Source organism: Amblyomma mixtum, chromosome 2 (genome assembly GCF_055824585.1).
Source record: "Amblyomma mixtum isolate Tamu chromosome 2, ASM5582458v1, whole genome shotgun sequence".
Classification (NCBI taxonomy): Eukaryota; Metazoa; Arthropoda; class Arachnida; order Ixodida; family Ixodidae; genus Amblyomma; species Amblyomma mixtum.
In genome coordinates this window covers 102,531,098-102,555,778 of record NC_143013.1, presented here as the reverse complement: position 1 = coordinate 102,555,778, position 24,681 = coordinate 102,531,098, and the positions used below count along the sequence as shown (strand labels likewise).

General features: G+C 45.0%; 1 protein-coding gene and 1 long non-coding RNA gene across 2 annotated transcripts in view; one reads left to right on the top strand and one right to left on the bottom strand.

Annotated features, from left to right (window-relative positions):
* Positions 1–363: 363 nt before the first annotated feature.
* On the bottom strand, positions 364–24,541 carry LOC149360341 (uncharacterized). Its single transcript, XM_089572287.1, has 5 exons — positions 24,354–24,541; positions 13,259–13,410; positions 9,170–9,237; positions 3,100–3,186; positions 364–1,541 (listed from the first exon to the last, which is right to left on the bottom strand). Exons 1-5 carry the CDS (start codon positions 24,468–24,470, stop codon positions 1,417–1,419), a joined length of 549 nt encoding a protein of 182 aa, XP_089428413.1. The 5' UTR covers positions 24,471–24,541; the 3' UTR covers positions 364–1,416.
* The window catches only part of LOC149360339 (uncharacterized), a 47,986-nt gene continuing 40,119 nt past the window's right edge, over positions 16,815–24,681 (top strand). Inside the window, exon 1 of the long non-coding RNA XR_016288829.1 lies at positions 16,815–17,197. This is a non-coding gene — a long non-coding RNA (uncharacterized LOC149360339). The remainder of the gene's footprint in view (positions 17,198–24,681) is intronic.

Genomic DNA, 24,681 nt, shown 5'->3' with positions numbered 1-24,681 from the left:
TTTGAAAATTATGTGCATGCACTGTTTGTTCGCTTAATAAACTGATTCTCATTCTGACAAAATATGTCAAAATGTCGTATTGAAGACAACGGTGAATTGTGTACGAATGTTTTTCGGATATGAGGCAGGCATTTCATGGAATCATACAGAATGAGTGACAAATGCAACGCAAGGAAATTATTGCCTGTAAATCGGACCCTGAAGATGTGAAGCCCTAAATAACAAAATACGGCAAGGAACGGAAGGCATGAATAAGGCACAGATAGACGATACCAGGCAGCTTTGATAATACTGGTCATGTAAAGCTATTTTATGTTTCATTTTTGGGTACCAGAGATGAACTTTGTCACAGCCTATAAGTAATATTTTTTTCAGCAGATTGTTTATTACTATAATACCTTATTATTTCGCATCAAGGAAGTTATGTTCCTTTATTTGCCTTGACCTTTACATGCAGTTGTCCCAGCATGGCCGCTCGAACGCATAAGGCTCAATCCGTCCGTCCTATATTCGGTCCCATTTTATATTTATCAAATTTTGGAATATTGATATTAAGTTGGAATATTCCTACTACAAGGCTGGCAGCAGTTTCTATCAAAAGCATGATCATTGAAATGGAAGGGTTCTCAGCGGGATTTTACGGTGATCAATGTTGCAAAACTTCACACATGCAGTTAGAGTGCAGAGTAATAGGCAGCTTCATGGAAAAACGAATTATCTAACGCATGCGCAAGTGTAATAGCAGCTTTCCTAAATGACGTAATAATTGGCTTTTGCGAAAAATATTTCCTCTTATGTGTTTCATTTTTCTTTTTGTTTTTTTTGGTGTACAGCCGGAGCCCATGCTTTGTCACGCCAGGACTTGTCAGTAGGTTTGTGTAGTATTTTTCAGAACTGTTGGCTTTATTTTTACGATCACCTTTAAACGCTGCTGCAATACTTTGTTTTTTTGTTGTTGTTGTTGTTTATTTCTTGGGGGGAAGGAGTGGGGGCTGGGGGGCGGGTAGTTTATAATGCCTTTAGAATACATATGAATGTTGCCGTGAGTTTTACCTTGAAGTTTTTCATTTTTTCATTCCTTTTGTTTGAAGGTTTTAATACGCATTTACGATCTGTAAGGAACGTCAGTGTTCCAGTTGAGCCTTAGAATATTTTTCAGTGAACACATCTACAACAGTGCGCTAATAATTGCTTCACTTTCGTAGTAAACATTCCATAGAAAGCCAAACACAACTTCCATCGTGTCACTTACCGCTTCACATTTTAAATCACACAATTCAAGGCTCCCAGTGCCACCCCAAGTGTTTGGAAAAAGTTCGTGCGCTGTTTTTTTCCTTCTAAAAACTAAAATTTCTACTGGGAGGACAAGGTCAATAAGACAGCTTATACGTTTAGGCTGAAATCCGCGTTCTCTTTCTATTGATCAGCGCAGAGATCTCGGCTATAATCGCTGACAGTAACGCCACAGATGTCTTCAAACTGCTCGACGCATTCTTCCGGCACGTCATCTTCTGTTCCCTTCGACACGAAAAGCATGCATTCTGCAAGTAGTGGATACACAAGCAGATCAGTCTGAAATGCAGTATCTGAGCTCTTCGTAGGAACATTCTTCATACAAACTGGTTAAATGATTTGCTGTAAAGGAAACTTTGCGCCCTGGCTTGAGAATGAATTTAGTGATCAGAGCAAAGTGTTTGCGACCTCTTATTGCTTTTGTCCACAACCTGTTTACTGTCAATTCATATCGCTGATCAGGGAATATCACCCGCAAAGAGGTGATTAGTGGTACGTGTTTGAAAAGCATGCGGAGTGTCCGTACAGCATAGATCTGACTGCCCAAGCTATGCGCTGAAACTTAGGCTGTGAGCATTCTTCTGTTTGAAATAACTAATCACATGATGTGGCCAAAACATTCCTGACATTCTAGTGGGTATCTGCCCATTCCTGTTTTAACAATAAATTTTCGGGATGCAAATGCTCATATTGTTTCAGAACTCTTGACGAGCTTTTTGGTTGCTATGATAGTTAGCACCGTCTTAGGTATACAGCTAAAGATCATTATTCCCACAGATGTCTAAGAAGTCTAAGAATTCAGACCTTGATTTAAAAGTAAGCACGGTCTTACAGTGTCTGACAAAAGAAACTCTCTTGCTTCAGGCCACCATATTCGACTAACTGAGCCACCTCCGCTAGGTTGTTAAAACTGCGAACCCTTAAATACGCTTTCATTCATTAAGAGCGAGTGAAGAAACTGCAAAGAAGCCGTAATAGAAAACTTGATGGCAAAATTTCAGACCACTGACGTACGAGTACGTGTAAATTTTTTTTGCGCCAGATTCAAGGCCATAGGGAACGTGCGCTGCCCAGGTGGCACTGCAGTTATTCCACTGTTCGTCTAAAAACTGCTGCCGTCAGTCGCTTGGGCCGCTACAAACGCGAGGGCACATTCTGAACGATTAGAAGCCCGCGTTTGGTTGATAGCACTATCTGCCTCGCTTCTGTAGACATAACCCCGATAACTGACACGCACCACGTGTGGCTTCGACAGCGCGCAGAAGCTCACGCCAATAAGCTCAGGAAGGTGGCGTGGAATAGCACCAAGAGCGTCCCCAGAACTGCTTGCTCCTCTCGCTATGCTGTGTGTTAAGGCGCTGCAGTCGACACGACAAACTTGAGCTGCGGTTCCCTATTGTGTGGTATTAGTACTAACGTAACAAAAACATCGCCAATTCATCAAAAAATGAAAGCCAGACGGTTTTCATTATCTTTCCGCAGAAGCTAGGCGTCTAGATTTCTAAAAGACGAGACCAGAGGAGCGGCGGCGGAGCCTTCATCTGATGCCCTTATCTTATGTACAGAGATAATGTGTTCGGATGGCTTGCGTTCTTCAGCGCTGTAAAGTCGCTTGCAACAAAGGTCAGTGAGAAATGTACGCCTCTACAGTTTGCATCCTTTTTCGCGCCTTTGAAGTGCGTTTGAACAGCATTTGACTTCAACCGAACATTTTCGTTTTTGTTCAAGCCTCAATGCTGTTTTAATTCCCTAAGTGCGCTAGGAATGTTATGTAATTAAGAAATAAATTCTACGTATTATACTCACGTTCCCCGTTGTGGTAAGGTGCATCACCAATTATGCAGTTATTGTAGTTTGTGTATGGAAAGACTACAGTAGCTTTTTGTGCAGGGTCTAGAATTGAAGAAAAGACAAAGCTCATTAATTGGGCATTTAAAGAAACCATGTTTTTATGATTTAAAATAAATGCGAAGTGAAGAACTCATTTCGGAGTTCTTGAAGACAGGAGTTGCTAACCTATATTAAAGATTAAAATAGCAATAACACTTGGTTTTGTAAATAGAACCCTTGAAGCATTCAGCTTCATTTTTAATTTCGTTTCACCTTGGATGAAGCTTAGTATCAAATCTTTTTATTGCCAGTGCGAGTGATCATCATTGCACCGTCAACCTAAACTTTGGAATAAGTGTTACACGAAAGGAGTGGAATCACTTCTTGATAACATGTTATTTCATTGACATATTTGTTTTTTCCCTCTTCGGCGAGTTCAGTAGCTCCCTTCATTCTTATCAAGACACTTTTCACTTCATAGAAGCAAGAACACCAAGGCAACAACGTTTCCTGCTGCTAAGAGGCGCCGGAATGGCACGAAAGGAGCCACACGTTTCGTTTGTTTGACACCGTCTGCCGCGTCGTTCGCGTAAGCTCTGCATGATCGGAGTAACATATTCAAGGGTGGGTTTTAGACGACATTAGTCACATTCTGAATGCTTCTCGGTCACGGCCCCCGCCATCTTCCCTGAGTCCTGTCAATTCTGCTCTTCAAGCGTGTTTGGTGTCCCTGGACGCTCTAGCGCATTCGCGAGCCCCTGCGTTGAACCTATTCTTTTTCGAGGTGGACAGCGGGATTAGTGTCACTGGCTTCATGCAGTGTTCGGTCCTATGTCAGCATGTTCGGTCGTATTCTCAAATCTGTATGCGACCACGTATTGATCCCTTTTTCGACCCACTTTGTTTCACCTCTGTATCTGCCACCCTCGTAATGTTTTCTTCTGTGAAGACGCTTTATAACTCTCTACTCACTTCGTTGTAATGAGAACCTGGAGTTCGGCTACTCTAAATTTTCGAGGGGTGCAGCGGGCTAGGCTTCCCTGGCTTCCTTCGCCACAAGGCGAGTGATAGCTTCCGCCCACAATTTTTCTTAGTTTCGTAGAGTTCTTTGTTTATAAGGTGGTTCCTAGCTGCGTGACCACTCCGTTATGTTGTGCAGCTGCTGGTTAAGCTAAGAAAAAAAGGAGATGCATAAAGCAATTAACAAAATAATGTGAAAGGCGATGGATGAAGGATGACAAACAACTTAATCTCATTATTTTGGCGCAGCAAACGGCAAGGATGATTACTACGACGGCGACGAGGACGATGATTATGTATGACTGTGTTGTGTTCCAGAAAGGTGCTTTCGATACCCGGTGTCGGTGTCAAGCCGCAAATTTGAAAATGGGGCAGTCCACACTCATCCCTAATTTTGGTGGAAACTTCTCACTTGCTGTAAAACCCGATTTCGTATAATGAGGTGTTACGTATGCACGTTAAAACCTAGCGTTCTGTGCGAAATTGCGGGACCAATTACTTCTACTCGCGGACGTGTACATTCTGTGGAGTAAATTCTCATTTCTGCTTCCGCTGCATGGTTTTCCTAAAATATAACTGTCTGAAGCATAGTTGCTGTCTATCAACAACAAGCTTAACGCAACAGTTGACTGCCGTTGCGCACATTGGGTTTGTTGTACTTTTCGCAGGCTTCGAGTAAGTTGTCAGAATCTATTGCTCCTCATTTTCGGCAAACTCAACCTTCATTCTAACTTTTTCACAAGACATTTTCTGTCCAATAACATCAAATGAGTGATTGTAAATAACTTTTAACCACCCAACCAACAGGCCCGTTCATTCCAGCATACGGCCACCGCGGTGATTAAGGGGTTGTGGCGCTGGGCTGCTGACCGGAAAGACGCGGGTTCGATCCCAGCCGCAGCGATCGAATTTCGATGCAGGCGAAATTCTAAAGGCCCATGTACTGTGCGATGTCAGTGCACGTTAAACAACCCCAGGTAGTAGAAATTTCCAGAGCCCTGCATTACTACGTCCCTCATAACCTGAGTCGGATTGCGATGTTAAACTACCATAAACAAGAAGCCATTTGGGAGTACAACAAGTGTCCGTAATAGGCCTTCTTCAACTTTATTGCCCTGACCAACTCTGGGAACTCAACTCGGAGGTAGAGACCAGTTATCACCAGCTCAACTCTTGTGAAGCGAGCTGCAACTGCACTGAACTCTCTAAACAGCGTTTAACCTTTCAAATCAATCACGCACCGCCTTTCTTGCTGGTGGTGTTAAAGGACGCAGCGGGGTTTACGGAGCCTTTTCCAGGCGCACAACACTAAGGAAGGAGGCCGGTAGGCTGGGGTAACCTTGTACCCATTTTTACTGGTATATGGCTAGCGGTGAGTTTCGAACCAGCCATGTCCCGCAGCCGAGGCGGACGCCAGGCCCTTAAGCAACGTTCAGGAGGACCTTAAAGAGTTTCCGCTTTATTTGCCGTGTTATATTCATGCTTTGGAATAGACAGCGCGTTGTTTTGTGCCATAAACAATATGAAACACTTACCAGTAAAAAGAACATCTCAATGCACCCTCTAGCTTGAGCAATGAGTGATTTATATAACAATATATGAAACAGTAAGATCTTACCTGTTTCTGCAAAGCTTCTACAGTCGCTTATCACGTTTTAGTAACTTCACGCCTGACGCTAGAACACTGCGCGGCTTTGAGGGTGTGCTCATCTCGAGCGACGTAACACTGTCGCTTCTTATTAACAACATTGTTACTTCGCTAAGGCTGCCTTCATAGCCTGCGTCGCTTTGGGACGTTAACCGCCATAAACGAACCAAACCAATATCAAATCCATGCTGGAATATATGTATTAAAATTTAGAATTGCTTGATTTTCATATAGTTTGCGTTAAATAAGTCATTATTGCAATTGAACATAGAGTTTGGGTCAATATTTTGGGAGCGCAACTCTTGAAAACCCGCTCTTGCACTGATTTTAGCGCAAAAAAAATTTGCACGTCAAAGTATTTACAAGCTCAGCAAACTTATGCTCAGTATATAACTTTCTGCATGTGGGCTTCTTTGTGTGCTATCAACAAAACTGCCGGCTCTCTTCATTCCATACAATATCATTTTGCAACCCTAACCTGCTATAACAGCCAGAAACCTTACCATTGTTCGTACCACATCCACCACTTTCACGAAGCAGGTGGACTGCCATGTCGCACTAAAGCTTCCTTTGGGGGTTTCATCTCAGGCCAGTCCCAAGAACACAACCACTTTCCCGGGTCTACAGTGCTCACTGCGGACTGTGAGGATTCACTCGAGGCATTGCCCTATGATGGCTCAGTGAATATGCTTTCTACGTATAGCGTCGTGCTTAGCTGCCTTTTTTTATCTGTACACACACAAAGTGAACAAAGAAAGGGAAATCCTCCGGGAGCTTTGCAACATTTCGACGAGAGAAATTGTCTTCTCCTGTTCCTCTGCACCTATATTTCTGCTACCCTCTGTAGTGCCATTTCGCACAAAGCTCTCCACAAATGAACGATATATAGAGACCCCCGCTCTTGGCACGTGCTGGTGTCCAGTGAGAATCACTTTCTCTACTAATTTTACAACTTGCTCATTCACCACATGTACCTTCCCTAGATGTATCCTTCTAATTCAGGTCGCCGGCACCGACACTTACGCTGCCTACGTCGACGAGTTCCACGATTGAAGGAATTAAGGCAAAGACACTAGCAGTTGTAAAAAGGAAGCAAGTGGTCGCTGTTACTGCAGCGCAGTAAGTCTACCCAGAGACATAGTATGCGGCGTATTCAGACTCTGTGTTTCCGAAGCAATGGTAATGGTGGATGGAAAAATTGCCGGCGGTTACATCACTTACTAATGCGAAATTTGAGCGCTGCATGTCAGCTTTTCCAGCTTTTCGATAGATTACGGCAAAAAAATTGAGCACGACATGCGCGTACAAATACAGACAACTTGTTACTTTTCACACATATTCCTTCCTCAAGAAACACTCCGCTAACAGTTCTTGATTGTCATGAAGGAAGCTTTGTGGACGGAGAAATAGATGGATATATGCTCGACTTGCTGCACCAGTGCCTGGTTCTCAGAGACGAGGTCTATGCAAGTACTTCGCGAGGTTGTCCCAGCCGTAGGAGGCGTTACGAGCGCGAGGAACGAGATGTTCTCCCGCATACATGTATGTGGTAAGAAATTTCTGTCTGTCTTTATATGTACATTAAAGACCCTACCCAGCCTTCCACCCTGGCAGGTGGCAGTTAATGGTCGATCGCGAGAGTTCGCTCACCGTTGTCAGCGCTAAGGCATACGGCTAGCCCACATCTCTCTCCCATCACCCCACGTTACCTATAAGCGCGATTCAGGCGTCTACTGACCCAGGGAGCCACTTATGCGCACTTCCTCGCCTTAAAATGATCGGAGTGTAAAACGGTGTCGACGCCAACGCCAATGAACACAACGAATGCTGAAGGCCTATGGCTACAGCGCCGCGTTTCTGGCGTACCGTTCTGAATGCTAACGCATGCAGCGCGCATCTGTCACTACCGCCACGTAGCTTAAAGCACGATTGAGGTGTCCACTGTTGCAAGTGGGCAGTTATGCGCCTTACCTCTGGTTCTGGTGTCCAGCGAAATGTGTGAGAGAGAGAGTGCGCCATTTCCTTTCCTTAAAAACCAATTTACCCACTTTGCCCTCCGCTTTCCAAGCTCCCGCTCCATTGGTTTCGCAGCTTAAAGTTCGACTAAGGTGTCCACTGCTGGTTGCAACGGACAACGGCAGCGGCGACGGCGATAAACGCGAAACGCAGAAACAGGCGCCAAAGAGCTGAGCACTAAAACACGATTCAATAAATCAGCAAGATCGGTATGATGTATATGGTTTTATATTTTCATCGCTTGATATCTCTCTTCAGATAAGAAATTTGACTCGAAGGACCTGCGGAAACCTGCACTTTGAATGTGGAAGGCACCCCGATGTAAAATGCAATGCGATTGTACTGTACTTATTCATGTCAGCTAGAAAACCGGACACAGGGATTGTAGGTAATGTTCGGAAGCTTTCAGGAACCACAGTCTAATTCTGCGTCAATAAAGCCTGTTATCCATAATAGATTCCTCTAAAATAAATGAGCGCGTAGAGCCCTAGTAGGGAAAGGCTTCTGAAACGAAAGAAACTGACAGGACACAAAAGCAGAGAACACTTAAAAGATGACATGAAAGCTGAAGGAAGTTTTTGGAGCTCCGTCCGGACTCAATTGCGCAGCTCCAAATTCTCTGCTTAATCCCGCTGTTCGAATTCACCTGCACTGCCACCAGTTTTATGACTTTATTTATGTCGGATATTTAAAGTATGCTGATGTAAAACACATTTTTTTGCGATAGCTCGGGTATCGGCTCGCTACGAAAGAAGGAACCGTGAGAGCAACTTCAATCAACTTTATCCGTGTTATATTCTTGCGGACATTCTGTCTGGCTGTCGAATAGTCCGCTGGTGCAAACAATATGTACAAATTGTTTTAAAGCACGATCTGAGAGGTGGCAATGATCAAAAACGTTTCTCTATATGTCTTCTGAGATTGGTTTTCTGATATAATAATCAATCAGGTTTCTCAAAAACATATCTATTTACTCTAAAATACCAAGACATATGAATGGATTGCACTTGCACATATTCTGACTATGGCTCATTGCCGTCTACGTACTGTCAAGTGAGCGCCGACGTTACGTTTTAAACACCTACTGACGCAAATTTTTCACGTGCGTTGTATTGCTTTTACTCTTTCGTTCAAGGTCTTACTTTAAATATTTTTTTCACGCTTCTGTGATTCCTTCCGAATTAAGCCGCGGAAAACTGACATCATGCGAGTGGGTTAAACAGAAATTTAACCCTGCTGACGTCTGCCTGACAGTGCGTTATGTACGCAACACAGGCTTTCTTATTTACCGGTAGTGATTCAATATTATATTATTCGCTTATTACCACATTTGGCAAAACTAATAAAAATGCCAGCACTTACCCTCGTCCGTATAGAAGTCAAAACTGTCTGGGCTGGATCCGAGTGTTACATGGAAGGTGACATTTTTCCTAGAAACCATAGAACAAATTGATCACTAATGACAGTTTTCCATGTATCGCGCCCCAGCAGCGTGCAGCAAGTAAAGTAAAACCCAAATTTCTTTTTATTTTTATCCATATATCATCCTAGACACACGTAGCGCATTCATAGTTTTCGTTCTCATCATAAGCCAGCGCAGAATAAGATGTCTGGAGCGGATGTAAAGAGTGGTACTCGGATTGGTGATAAATGCATGTCTACTGTTTGACACTGCGGAGATGTTTCGTTCATCGCTTACTTTTAAAGGAGGCATAATAAAGGGCACATTTTGTCTAACCGCACTCACACCGCTTAGGTGACTTTCTTCCTTTCGGGAACCTCTGCGCGCTCACCACTATTTGCTATGTGACTGTTTGCGAGTGCGACATTTCTGTGGCTTTAGCCTCCGTAATAAAGTTCAGAGCAGCTGTTTGTTCAATGTGCTTGGAAAACAGTAACAGAGCAAAATATACAGTTGAGACTTCTAGGGAGCTTCTGTTCTAACCTTCTTAGTATTCCTCTGAAACTAACTTATTGGCGCTGCAGTTATAAAAAATGCTGAGCAACAAACGTCGCTGCGATGCGTAAGATGAACCAACATTATGCCTCTGAATAAATATTTCTGACATTTTAACTCTATTTTCACTTCCCCACTGATGAAATATTTACGGCTGACCGGCTTTCTACGGGCAACGAATTATTTCGAACGCTGTGCAACGCAGCAAACTTACAAGAAGGGCAAGGCCAATGTAGAGCAAAACTGGAAATTGGGCGTGTCAGTACGTAATTCTTGTGCAGCAAAAGTGCACCAAAGACGGAACGGAACAGAGAGAAGCGCTTCTCTGTGTCTGTGTCGTCTTGATTTTGACGCGCTGTTGATGCATAATTTATAGTGGAGGCGAAGTAAGCTGCAGATGTATTAATAGCTTACTAAAAACAACGTCTAGGCGAACAATCTTCATGGTAAAACAGTTGTTAATAAGTCATTTCATGCCGCTACGGAGTTGCGTTTCTCTCTCATCCTATAGTCTCGGGCTGATGTCTGAAAGCTCGCAGGTTCAAAACACGCTTCTAGGAATACTATTGTGCCTTATTTCATGTTTTAAAGCGTTGAGAATGAGGTTGATGAAACCCTTTCGGGGTTTTTGCAAGGTTAAACAGCAGTTAGGCGGACACTTTATCTAGAATGGCATCGAGCTCCTTTTGCGATTATTTCACTTTTAAAGTTTTCCCGCGAGCTTTCAGTATGAGAAAAGCGGTCTGACTCTCACGTGCATATATATTCCACGCGCTCTAGCCCTCAGGACTGCTTCATGGGCGAGCCGGTATTTCTATTTAATTGGGGTATTACCCCTTAGGATATAAATATGAACTGGGCGATGTATTGTTCCCCATATCTACTGTGCCCGATCCGCTAGCAAAGGGTTGCATAAAAGGAGGCTCACATTTTGAGAGTCTTCACTAGCTCTAAGCTTGTAACTAACATTAGCGCAGAACTGCGCTGCTTTCATAATTCCGGAAATTCATTCATGACGTCAGGAAAATAGAGCGCATATGTCTGAAACGAACTTTAGAAACTGCCACGCGCATTAACAATATGCTGTACTGCGGGAACCTCAAGGCACTGTCTAAAATTATGTTATTATCATGAGACAACTACAGAAGCACAAGGCCACGCAGCGCGAATATTGTTTTTTTTTACGTTTTCTCTCACCATCACCATCAGTCTGACTACGCCCGCTACAGGACAAAGGCCTCTCCCATATCTCTGCAATTAAATCTGTCCTTTGCTAGCTCTGGCCACTGTATCTCCGCAAGCTTAATCTCATCCACCCACCTAACTTTCTGCCGCCTCGTGATACGCTTGCCTTCTCTTGGAATCCATTCTGTTACCCTTAAGGACCAGCGTTAATCTTTCCTTCGCAACGCTTCATTTACTAGTCTTTGCACCTGGTGTAATACATGGCAAATCAAAATGCAAATTGTAGTGAAGTCTTTCGCTAACTGCACGTCCTCTTCACTGTTTAATATTGACTTCAATAATTCACCATTGCATAGGACTTCGAATACAAGTATCTTGGCGTTTTATTCACCACTAACATGTCCTGGCCGAAACGTATTAATTTCGTTTCTACAAAAGCACTAAAACACTTGGATATTTGCGGAGGACGTTAACTAATGCACCAAAAGAAACTAAGCTATTCATTTACAAAACCTTAATTCATCCCGTAAATGAATACGCGTCTCCCGTCTGTAATCCTCATAAACAATGTCAAATTGATCAAATCGAGAGCTCGCAAAGGAAAGCCATCAGGTTCATACATCATCGATATGGTCGCTATTTTTCATCCTTTTGTGTCTAACCTCTTTGTCCGTGCGCCGTCAGGTTGATTCACTGAAGTTCTCTCACTGCATCGTCAATTCACTTTATCACGTCACACCTAATGTCTCTCTTACACCTGATATTCCCCGACCAACCAGTACTCATCGCAGCCTTAATGTACTTAATGTACTACTTAATGTACTTCTCTCGTACTAATAATTTCAAACACAGCTTCTTTCCTGTACTATAGAACACTGGAACTTAATTTCTGGCATAACGGGGTCTCTTCCATTAAACTCATTTTTAACAACCGTCGGTGGCAAATGATGTTTTCTTTGTGATGTGTTCATTGGGCGTTGTTTCAATTTATTAGTTACTGCCTATAACATTGTTCGCGCTGTGTATTCAACCATGTTAGATGTAATATTTTTGTGTGTGTGTTGTAAATCGCCATTTTTACACAAATTGTTAACCCCACTCCTGCAATATCCCCAATAGAACATGCAGTATGTAAAAATAAATAAATAAATAAATAACATGCCCTGGCCATACCGGTTTCTTCCTCTTGATTTCTACTAGGAGGTCATTAACTCGCATTTGTTCCTACCCACTCTGCCCACTAACGTTACACCTATCATTTTTCTCTCCCTAGCTCGTGACGCTGCCCTTAACTTAAGCTGAACCCTTTTCGTTAGCCTCCACGTTTCTGCCCCCCCAGGTGAGTGCCAGTAACATAAAGCTGTTGTATACTTTTCTCTTGATGGATATTGGCAAGCTGCCATTAATTATCTGAGAGAACCTCCCATACGCGCGCCACCCCATTCTTATTCTTCCAGTTATTTTCCTCTCATGATCCGGATCTGCGGTCACTACCTGCCCTAAGTTCACTTATTCTCTTATCACTTGTTGAACCTCGTCTCCAATAGTGAACTGCTGTTCCCTCTCCAGACCATTGAACATTACTTTGGTTTTCTCCATGGTAATTCTAAAACCTAGCGTTCTGCCTTGCCTGCCTAACTCACTGATCATTATTTCCAGCTCATCTCTTGTGCGACTTGCTAGGCAACGTCATCAGCGAATCGCAAATTATTTAAGTATTCTTCCTTAGCTATTATCCCAAACTGTTCTCAATCAAGGCTTCCCAATCCAAGTTTTCTCTAAGACGACGTATAAGAACCCTTTCCCGGTATGGTACAAGAGATTATTTTGTCGTATTTGAGTCGTGACTTCTGAAATAATGAAACTCGCCCCGGAACAAAAGCACCCAAATTGATAAGCAACGTCTTGAGCGGCATGTGTCATTGAGCAGTTTAAAAAAACAAACATTTGGCGCCCTAAACATTTCATTCACCACTTAAAACAATTCCTTCTGTTGATCATGAGTCGTCTTTTCTACAGCGTAACTGGTATTCCAGAGTCACTATTCTTCACAACCTTATGCATGCGGTTCGAAAATAGCGAAAATGAAGTCTGCTTTTCGAGAAAATCCATGGTCATACAGCCTTCTTTAAGATTCTGTAAGTCCGTCTACCATATTATCTTATGAGTTTTAAAGTTGTTAACACTCTAGCTAGACTCGCTTGTAAACTAGCCGGAAGAAGTCATTTTTTACGTCGCACAGCCACATCAACCTGGCTGTTCTGAAAAGAAGGTGATATATGTAATAGTAACAAAAAGAAGGGGCTTACTTTTCTGTTCCGTGATGGCCTCTAAACAGGAACACAAAGGTGCCTGTTTTGTCCGTTGGGTTTATTTCGGTTAGTTCAATATTTAAGCATTCCATAATGGTGTCATTGTTCGAGTCCGAGATCGCCACAAGGTGACGCATTTTTGTAAATGCCTGTAGATGTAAAGTCTTGGTATGAATAGTGTGTATTGCAGCAGGTAAAACACGTAAAAATATTGAAAATTTGTTAGGCTTGTAGATGCCTCCAGAGCAAACCAAGACGTACACAGTAGTATTGAAGAAGCGTAGCTTGTTGGGCTAGTTGGTGCATGGTAAGTAGAAAACCAGCGGAAAGGACGCGTTCACAAGGAGAAGTACACAGAACAACGCTGGAAGCACAACTGAAAATTCTTTACTTGGTGAATCACCAACATCAGAACAGGGCGCACATGCGCGAGAGCAACCACAAACGACAACAAAACAACAAAAACAAAATTGATTAAGCGACCGAAGATTGCATGTGGCGACCTATGTCCCGTTCATGAAACTGTACTTTTTTGTCGTGAACCTATCAGAGCTGTCGCTGACGCATTCAGTTCCTAACGGCTTGATTTTGAACGCTTTTAAGATTTCTCGTTCTATCTGCGTTTTGACGCGGCCGGTGATTCTGACATTCTGGAACAGAGAGGTGCAGTCTTTGCAGTGGTTGCAATGTCTTGGCAGATTTGCTGTGTTGCCTGGCTGCACTTCGGTGCTGCACTTCGCTGTTCTGCTATTCTGTTCTGCTATTCTGTTCTGCACTTCGCTGTTCGCTGTCACTTCCCCTTAGAGGACTGCATAGCAAAGCATTCACGCCAAGGCAAACGCGCATTTATAGACGCTTTACAGCGCGGGAGCATGGGCGCCGCAAAATGTGGTCACGTGACCATCCCGCCACGCTTCAAGGGAGTCCACAAAACGCCACCGCCCGTTCGGCTGTACGCCTTGCACGTCGGTAAATTGTTTTTTTTAGGAAAAGAAATCTATTTGTCTCCCATACTCGGTGGACGAATCTCGCAGTAACGGGAATGCAGGAAGTTGAGAGTGAAGGAACACATCGTATTCACTAGACGCGCCTTTGTTCATTCCAAACTATCGATCTGGCATGGCGGAGTGGTTAGCGTGCTCGTCTCGCACTCCGGAGGCCCGGGTTTGATTCCCCAACTCGACCAATGTCCTACTCGGTTTTATTTGTCTGGTCAAACTAGTAAGTTTAATTAGCCTAACTGGTTAATTAGCATAATTGGTTAATTAACTCTTTAACTAAAGTCCCACTTACTTGGAGCATTACTATACCATCCCTTTAATCTGCGGCATGGTCACTAGCCAAAGTACAATGTGCAAGTAGAAAACTGCTCGGAGCCGCCGCGGTGGCCAAGTGGTTATGGTGCCCGGCTGCTGACCCGAAAGGCGCGGGTTCGATACCGGCCGCGGCGGCTGGAATTTCTTTGGAGGAGAAATTCTAGAGGCCAGTGTACTGTGCGATGTCAGTGCACGTTAAAGAACCCCAGGTGGTCGAAATTTCCGGAGCCCTCCACTACGGCGTCTCTCATAGCCTTAGTCGCTTTGGGACGTTAAACCCCACAAACCAACGAAACCAAAACTGCTCGGCGCGGCTTCCGCGCGGCCTACCGACGGCGCTGCCATCTGGCGGAGCGCGGCTGAAGCAACGCTTTGCGACGGCTACGCGAGGGCTGGAAACCCAGAGCAGTATTGCTTGCGCAATAAAATCTTGTCTAAAGATTAGCGTTCTTTAGCGATAACATGACGGTTTCTACAGTGACGTTTCTAGTTGGTTTGGTTGGAGGTCCAGAACAAAGAGACATCGAGGGCAATTACACCTTACAACAACATGTTAAAATTTTGATGATGATGATGATGATGATAACTTTATTTTCCGCCAGATAAGGAAGCCCCCTGCTCCCTTAACGTTGTACTCCCCGTCCCCGGCACGCAAGCCTTGGTGATGGGGACCGGGACCTCCGCGATTAGAAGCAGGCGAAGAGGTCTTGATTCCTCACAGCCTCTTCCGCCAGGCGGATGGCTTGTTGCTGTGGAGCAGGGGCCTCGCCAGCAGCAGGGCTTCCCAGGTTTCTCTACAATGTATGTTTTCGTTAGCCCCTGGGGAGCCAATCGAACCCCCAGGCCCTTCTGGCAAATCGACATTGACATGCTGGCAAGCTTTCCACTTTCGCAGATAGGTAACAAGTAAGCTATCGTTGATACGTGCTACCTCATCCGATACACCGATGATTCAGCTCTGCCAAGCTGCACAGCAGCCCTTGATGTACAAAATTGGCCATTCACATTTATCTGCGTCTTAGTGCACCGAAGATTCTAATCACCGACAGGGGTGCCGCATTCACGTTTGAGTTGTTGCAGCAGATTTTGCTGAACAGTCACGTAAACCACCAGGGGAGAACATCATATTGACACGCGTGATTCAGTACGTTAGGCATGCTTGGGTACGGCTAAGTAGGAGAGCTTCAAGGCGAGTAGAGCGGAGTCGGTAGCAGCCCAAACGCGGAGCATCCGCTTGCAGACACTTCAGCTTCTTTTTCTAAGGTGAGCCGGGCACCTGTACCGCAATTACAAATGTCGTCAGAGGGGCCTGCAGGGTTTCCCTGCCGATGCACCACATCCGTAGCCTGGGCAGCGACCCAAGGAAATCGACGATTACGTGGCAGAATCTGCCGGCGGGTCACGAAGTCGCCATCCCCACGTCGTTTCTCTTCTCGTCGGTCTTACGGTGACTTTCCGCGGGGAAGTTCGCCAAGCCCCCGACAGGAAAACTAAAAGCAGCAACCTTTGACGGGAAGGTTGCTCATAGACGCAATGTACAAGACCCGCCTATGTCATAACTAGATGGGCACCTGATGCCAAAACCGACTACCGTCCAAAAGCATGATACGCCGACTCAACGACACTCCAGCCTCAGAAATCGAAGCGAACCCGCGCCGCACCGCAGCCGTGCCCGAACACCGCGCCGTACCTCTCACACGAGGTCTACGGCAGCAAACCTCAGCATTTGCCTCGACGGAAACGACGTCACTTCTCTCGTCGAAACTGGCGGCGATTCTCTATCCTCAGTCGACATTTCGCCGCAACTCGGAAAAGGTCACCCTCCTTGGGTGGGCCCACAGATTCGTACAGCTGGGGGTCACTTGGTTACAACCGACTGCGACTTGCACATCAGGAGTGACAATTCAAGGCGCCACCTACCTAGCAGCTTTCGTCGTACTCGAACATTGTTCACGTGACGGCATTCTCGGAATGGATTTCTTGACTGATGTCACAAAATTCGGCGCATTTTAGAAACAAACAAAAAAAAAACCGCCGCGCGCACGGCGTCTCGCCGGCGCGTGCCCAACGGGAGAGAGGGAAAGCCCCCGCCGAGCGCGTGCCTCTCTTTCCACCGCCACGGCGTGCGCCAAAGGGATGAGTCATCCACGCCGATTACTCTCGAACATGCGAGTCGGTTCTTCTGCTGACCGGAGGAAAAGGGCGTAGCCTTGCGTGCACTAAGTCACGTCCCCCTCCTCTGCACTCGGACGTCGGCTACGCCGCCACGACGGCGCCACGCTAGAACACGCTGGAGCCTTCGCGAAACGACTCCTGACTTTAACCAATGAGGACGCGCGGCCGGCGAGAGAAAGGAAGGGAAACTACACGGGAGATACTGCGTGTATGTGCGCGTCTACTTTGGCGCGTAGAACAAACAGACGTGAGAGCGAGCCTATAAAAGAAGGACGCTGACAGCTTATCAGTCAGTCCGGACCGCCGTTTAAGCTTCATCGAAGCGCGCCCGTTCGACTCCCGGGAAAACACCACTCGGCCAGCATCGGACCAACGAGGCAACGTTCGCCAGTCTGCGGGACGGCATCGTCATGGAACTCTGGTCGTCGGACTGCCGCAGTTCCCGGTGAACAAATTGTGTTTTGCTTGTTTACCTCTCTCTCCTGTTTTAGTGCCCTTTAGGTGTAATATTTCCTTTGAATTGTATTCTCTCTCGAGTTTAACTTTGCACGAGTTGCATTGTGTTGCTAATCACTTTTTCTTTGTACTAGTGTTTGTGAAACCCTCTGTATCGTCTCAATTGCTGTATAAACTTTGTTTTGTTTTGTGAACCTTTGGCTCCGACCCATTCTCTGGCTTGCGACCAGCGAAAGCTGGGCACCGAACGCCCAAAAACCTCTTGTCACTTGGTGGCTGGTCTCCGCTGAGCTTGCCACGCTGAGTCGAGGGTATCTCCTTCGAGTCCGAGACCGCTACCCCCACACGCTCTAAGGGTGTCTGGGAGCTTCCTACGTAAAAGTGCGCGAAGTGAGGGTGACAACTGAGAATAACGCGGTCTTCGACCTCCAGACAAAGGCCGTGTGTTTCAACACAGAGAACGCAGTACACAGAGATTCAGACCATCAGACCACCCGCCTGCACTTTGCATCCTCGATGACAGCGGAGTTGGTAGCAGCCCAAAATCGGAGCATCCGCTTCCCAGACGCTCAGCTTCTTCCTCTAAGGCGAGCTCTAGCGGATTCCGCGCTTTCGTGTTTCCAAGAGAACTATGACAACGAATGGACTGTGTCAATACCATTATCAAACAGAATGTTTGACAGAACCAGACAGCAAAACGCTCTCCGATATGCTCTCAATGTAGGTCGACGTCGCGCATAAAACATGTGACGAAGTGCTAACCTACATCACCTACGCTTACAATATCGTGTTACAGGGACCGACTAACATGTCACCGCTCTGCCTAGTTCACGGCCACGAAATAACAGCGATGTTGGACGCTATGTTACTTCATCTGGACGACGAGAGCACGTATGCTTATGGTCACATCTTTCTGCATCTGCCTGAAGGGTCCTGTCAGCTGGCCAGGGCGCGGATTCAGGAAATTCAAGGATACTATATGCTATAACCTCCGACACTGTGACGCCCTGTACATAACTGGAGACGATATGTCGGTCTGGATTTCCACTCGCCGACGAGAGCTCAGCCAATAGGTACTGTGCTGATACATTGAACTGTACCGAGGGATAAGGCCAGTCAGAAACCTAAACTACCAGGGCATTTCCAGTGGCTTTCAGAAGTCCCGACGATCGGTGCTACCTGAGGTGGTCCACGTGCTCCACCTCAAACCTTCTTACGGTTTTTTGTGCGCAGTACCACTTATTCCGTGCTATTTTTAAGGTACACATTTTAAGGTACACATTTTTAAGGTACACAGTAAGGTACACCAGGACGACGTCTATTTTCTTTGCTTGCTAGGCCTCAACAAAGATGGGAAATGCATATTTTACGCGGGATCAATGACACGGTGCATTTCTCGTATTTGTTCTGTGCTGCTTTCGAGCTGGCGCCTCACCGAGGCGAGGAACCCGAAGTAAACGACTCGGCAGCTGACGTTCAGCCATTTATCACAACAAGCTCTATTGTCTTGCATCGTTTATGGCCACCTGGTCGTTTCTGGTTCCGTCAAAATATGCAAGGGGAAAAAAAGAAATCTGAACGTGAACGTGCGCAGAATAACAGTTTTGAAGCACAAGCGGTTTTTTTCACAGATCAGTGCACTCCAACGCTTCACAAGTACACACAGAACTTACAAGCTCTAGCGAATATAAATATTTTTAGCATAATGCTCCAAATTTAGATGTGCCTGTGCCAGGCCACATGTAGTCCTAAATCGATAGATTTTTATTTTTATATTCGAATTCGTTTTGCTTTGGATGGAATTCCTACTATTGAGTGTTTGTTAGGATCATCATCATCAGCCTAAGTCCGCTGCAGGATAAAGCCTCTCCCATGTCTGTCAAATTAACCCTTTCCTTCGCCAGTTGCGGCCACCGTATTCCCGCAAATTTCTTAATCTCATCCGCCTACCTAACTTTCTGCCGCCCCCTGCTACGCTTGTCTTCTCTTGGAATCCGGTCTGCTAGCCTTAAAGACCAGCGGTTATGTTGCCTTCGCATTGCAGGGCCTGCCCATTTCTTCATCTTGATCTCGAGTAGAATCTTATTACCCCGCGTTTGTTCCGTCATCGACTCCATTCGCTTTCGGTCTCTTAACGTTACACGTATAATTTTTCTTTCCACAGCTTGCTGCGTTGTCATTAACTTAACCTCAACCCTCTTCGTTAGCCTTCTCGTTTCCGACCAATAGGAGAGTACCAATGAGATCCAGGTGTTGTATACGTTTCTCTAGAGGGATATTGGTAAACTGCCATTCATTAGCTGAGAGAACCTGCCTTATGCGCTACATCCCATTCTTATTCTTCTAGTTATTTGCCTATCACGATCTGGATCATCCGTCACTAACTGCCCTAAGTAGACATATTCCCTTACTACTTACAGCCCCTCGCTATGAATTGCGAACTGTTGTCCTTTTGCTAGACTGTTGAACATTACTTTTGTTTCCTGCGTGCTAATTTTTGCACTCACCGTTCTGCTCTGCCTAACTTATTTATCATGCTTTGTGTTTCATGTCCTGAGTGACTTAGCAATGTCTTCAGCAAATCGCAGACTACATAAGTATTCTGCATTACCTCTTATCCCCAACTGTCCCAATTCAGGCCTTTTAATATCTCATGTAAAGAGACGGTGAATAGCATTGGCGACAACGTGACTCCCTGCCTGACGCCCTACCTTATTGGAATTTTATTGCTGACTTTATGGAGGCATATGGTAGCGTTGCAGTCCTTATAGATATCTTCCAATATTTGCACATAACACTATTCTAAACACTGCTTGCGCAAAGCCTGCATGACAGATGAGGTTTCCACTCAATCAAATGCTTTCTCGTAATCAATGAAGGCGATATATAGGGGTCGGTTATATTCTGCGCATTTCTCTACCACTTTATTGATAGTACGAATATGGTCAATTGTCGAGTATCTTTTACGACAGCCTGCCTGATCATTTTGCTCATTGAAGTCTAAAGTTTTCCTGACTCTATTAACAATAATAACTGTTATTTATTGGAAGTAAACCAAGCACAAATTATTGAACTTGAGCTTTAGCGCGGCCCGAACAATCACTGCAATGACACAACAGGCGTTTACTACAAAGGTCGATGAGGTGTACATTCCCAAAGCTTATAATGTCGAGGTCCTATTTTGCCTGGATTCACAATTTTGCTTATTTGCAAGTCAGGTAGGCTTGACGATGAAAATCTTCGATTTCAGTGCCGGTGTACCAAATTAGAATGAATTAGTAACCAACAAGTTGGTGTACTCGGCATAAATTCGAACTCATGTTTGGAACACTTGTTGTTCGTGGGGGGGGGGGGGGGGGGGGTGTACTGGCCATTGAGCCACAGCTCATCGCTTAGACACCCAGTAAGGGCCTGGACGCGTATCTTCTTTTGGAAAGGTGGATTAGACTTTAAAGTATTGAGCACAATTTCGTGGACCCCGGAGCACCATGAAATGAGTTGGAAAACTGGAGCCAGTGTTTTCAGAGAGGGTTAGAGAACTCATTAGGTTATTTGGTTAGAGCAGATATACTAAGGCGTAGCCGATGCTGCAGGTGTTGTTTCACGCCACTGTTTAGGAGATTAGAACGTGCCCCCGATGGCGCCGTAGGCGTTGGTCGATGTCGGTGCTTTCGGAAATCAGCGGTAGCTTTTTGGTAACGGCCACATGGCTGTCTGTAATGTGTGAGGACCCACGTCTTTATGTCTTGAATACGATCCCAGTTTGTCATTTTGGTGGAGTCGTTAGGGCGTCTGACTGTGTGCGTTGCGAACGAGATGAAGAGGATAAACTATTCGCCGTCTAGCCCCTCCCGAAATTGGCCCGAAATGCATTGCCTAAGATTTTACTGAATGTTGGACAAACGCTTGTATCAGTGCAGAGGGGGAGGGGGGGGGGGGGCGGAGACACTGCTGCTGAGCTCTAGTCCAGCATCATCGGCTGCTTGCAAAAGCGAGTTCACTTTTAAGGTGTCTGAAGGCCAATGTGGATGAGTGGCACTAGTCGCCCGGTACCGCCAACTGGAGATGCGGGTACTGTCAGTGAATGGTGACACAGTAGTGTTTTGTTGATTATTGGGGGAGGTGGGCTACATTGATTCATAATGAACGGGCAACGTTCACGCCCTTTTTACTAGGAAATTTCCTTGAGGCTGGGATAAGTATCGGAGTGAGAGAGTGTTTGGTTTAGATGTTTTAGTGCGGGCTGCCAATACAGCTACCCGTGGTGCCTAGCCGAGTTTGACGTTGTAATAGACTTATGCATTGTGGGGTGAGAAGCCAATGCAGGTCTTGTAGGCAGGTGACAACCGACGATTTGGGGAAGGAGTGTCTCGAAGCATGCATTGAAGAGAGCTGGTATTATGTTTGAAAGCCCGAGAGTTTCATTGCCAGACTCCTAGATGTTCTTGTCTCAAATTGGAAGGGGGCTTAGGCGGCGCCAGCCGAGATATCATCCTCACTGATACCTGCTATGGGGTTGATACTGTAGATGGCCCGAGTGCTGGGATAGCAGATTTTATCTAAGCTTCAACTTGCGCCATATTTTGAAGTGTGTATGGACGCGTTGTAGGTTTTATAAGGCGAGATTCTGGTGTTGCTGTTGTGCTAGAAAATGTTGGAGCATCCTTTCTGTACTGGAGAGCGATCCTTCTTGTGGTGTTGGGAGTGGTCTTCTAGTTTGGTCTTTTGGGGGCATTTAAGCTTGGTTAGGTTGGCATCAAGGAGAGCTAGTAGAGAGCGCGAACAATGCGGTCACCTTTCTTCTTTGCCCTCCGTCTGTATAGTACAATAATCCATGCGTTCTGCCCTCTTTTCAATACGGCTAGCAGTGAATTGAAGGCATAGAAAGGCCGCAAGACCGATAAGCTAAAGTTAATTTCATTCAGTTTGATTCGATTCTTGCCTTCTACGCGTGTTATTCCAGCGAGAGCCAAGGCCCGAAATGATGTAAGTGAAAAACGAATCAGAACTGTACGGAATTCTGTGGAAACATCATATGACGCCCTCTTCATGCATAATGAAGCACCATATATCCACAAATGCATGCCATAATAAGGCCTGGAATTACAGATACATTCTTGCATAAACCTCTGAGGGCTTCAAATGTACCGGGTAGTAGAGTGTGATCGACAATTCTCCTCAAAAAACTGCGCCTCGTACATTTACGCGGCCTTTTTGAGAAAGCAAATGCTTTCAAACCATTGGCTTCGGCCTGAGAAGAAATCAGTGTCCTTGGTCCGGCAAGTGCTGAAGTGTAGCGTGGAATCCTCCTGTTTTTTTTTTTTTTGCTCTCTGTGTGGTGCTGGAGCCTGAAAACTCACGGAATGACACTTAGCGGCTATCTTAGTTTGTGAGCTGTTACATACCAATGTAAAGGCGTTCCTCACATAATTTTTGTTCCGGTGAACAACAGAGGCAAATGTGGAAAATAGACGGTTCCAGTTGCGCCAGTCCTTCTTTGAGCACGCCGCTATACCGTCGCAGCGAGGCGTAACTGTCCTGAATATCACCAATATTACAGGAGCGTAGGATATGAAGGCTGCAAGTTGCGCGAACGACACCGATGACGTCGACACGATCCCGCGGAACAAAACTTAAAAGCTGTCGCTTTAAAACTGCTTCATCATTGAATCGCTTAAGTTATTCGCAGAAACTGAGCTGGAGAAAAGAATTAGGAAGCATAGTAATCGTCCCTTAATTTTTCCGCCACCTCTTTTAATATTATCTTTGATTATTGGTCTTGTTTCTTCTTCATTGTGTAAATTTTTCAGTTAATCTTGCAGTCGTGTGTGACGAAGCAATAATTGAACAGCAGAGCGATATAATTCTATTGTGTAGTTTTGTTTCAAATACGCTAACAATGGTGTACAAAGGTCTGCCACTGCGTACTGGCCTTCAAAGACAATGAACAATAGCAATCAAGCATTCTCAAACACACGCTACTTATGATGTTCCAGACATATCCAGTGCAAGAAAATAATTGCGGTCTTATAATTCTCGATTTATATCGAGATACAACCTGTCATATAATATGCTAGAACAAGAAATATCAATTTCTGCCTCTTCTGCCCATAGTATACAAATATTAATTCGTGCTGACTCCGTGAATAGTTCTGGAGTGGGTGGATAAACCTGTACTTCAACGTGTCCGTCCAACTGTAAAAAAGTATAAGTTATTTCGGGCAATAATACGAACCGAAGAATTGGAATTTGCAGCCGTTCAGTATTACCTCATCCATACATAATTCATGTCATCTGGTCCTTTGAGGGGATCACTAGGTTAATCCACCCCTTTGTATTTCAACATAAAAATACACAAAATGTAGGCTTGCTTCATGAGACCGCCGCTTTTATACAGCCCTGGTAACTATGGTTCTGTAGGTGTACATGTACTTTCACTGGTTAGTCGCAATGTTAAACAAGGGAATTCTCAATTATATGTCCTCCTATTTCGGTGCGCTATTTGTAGTTTACGTAAAATAACCAAAAATTTTGGCTTGAGTCCTGAGTACAGATAGAATCTATGTACACCATCACGAATGCAAGATTAAAAAATGCCTGATCCAAAGCAGAAGGTAAATTCAACTTCAGGATCTGTTATGTTCTACAAGCTGCGCCAAGCACATGAGGCAACTTTAAAATATTGTATTGTGATCATGTTGGGAACACTAGACACCACTGCTGCAAAGAAGTTACAAACTTCTTAAAAATAAAGAACTTAGAAAGCGGACGTTTCATCCTTCACTAACAAAGAAGTTTAGCAAAAGGTGGGCATTGATGATCGGCATTCAACTGGTTAAATGTTTCTGAAAACACGCAGGCTTTTTAATTTATGTCAGTCGCGGTGGAAGAAATTCTGTTAAGCACCTATTGTATATAGCCAATAATTTCAACGTTTCAGTCATGTTTACGCTTCATCACTGGTACAGCGCTACACCTGTACTGACTACCCTAGAGAAAATTGGCTCCTGTTTAATCATTGCCGCCACAGCGGATGCATATTTTGTAGCTGTAGAACAGGTTGAACTGTCGCGCTGTTTAAGACATGGAGAATCTGGCCTAACACAGAGAGTGTACGCGAGTATAAGTTGTGCTCGTGCAAGTACCTCAATCGCATCCGAAGTGCTGCGTTGAAGCAGATGAGGTCCCATCATTTGAATCGAACATTGGAGTGAAACCAGCACACAAAAACCCGCTAAAAGCACAGTTATGCTCGATCTCATCTTTGGTTTAACGTTTCCCGTATTGTGATTCTAGGTTCCAACAACAGTCACTCGCGGATCTCGGTACTGCTTTTATATAATGTACAAGTAGTGTTCGCCCCCGAGTTGACGCCAAGCTTGGGGAGCTAAAAAAACAAGAAGCTTGTATGCCAAATCTAGCGCAGCAGCTTTGAACGTTACTACGGGCAAAATAGGTCATGTAATTTGGCGT

What these genes read in the sequence shown, in the direction of transcription:
- LOC149360341 (XM_089572287.1), bottom strand. Translation starts at nt 24,470, where the DNA reads ATGAGATCGAGCATAACTGTGCTTTTAGCGGGTTTTTGTGTGCTGGTT. An exon ending in GGCCATCACGGAACAGAAAA is followed by an intron (nt 9,238 to 13,258) that starts GTAAGCCCCTTC and finishes TATGGTTTCTAG; the next exon opens with GAAAAATGTCACCTTCCATG. An exon ending in ACCTTACCACAACGGGGAAC is followed by an intron (nt 1,542 to 3,099) that starts GTGAGTATAATA and finishes CACTACTTGCAG; the next exon opens with AATGCATGCTTTTCGTGTCG.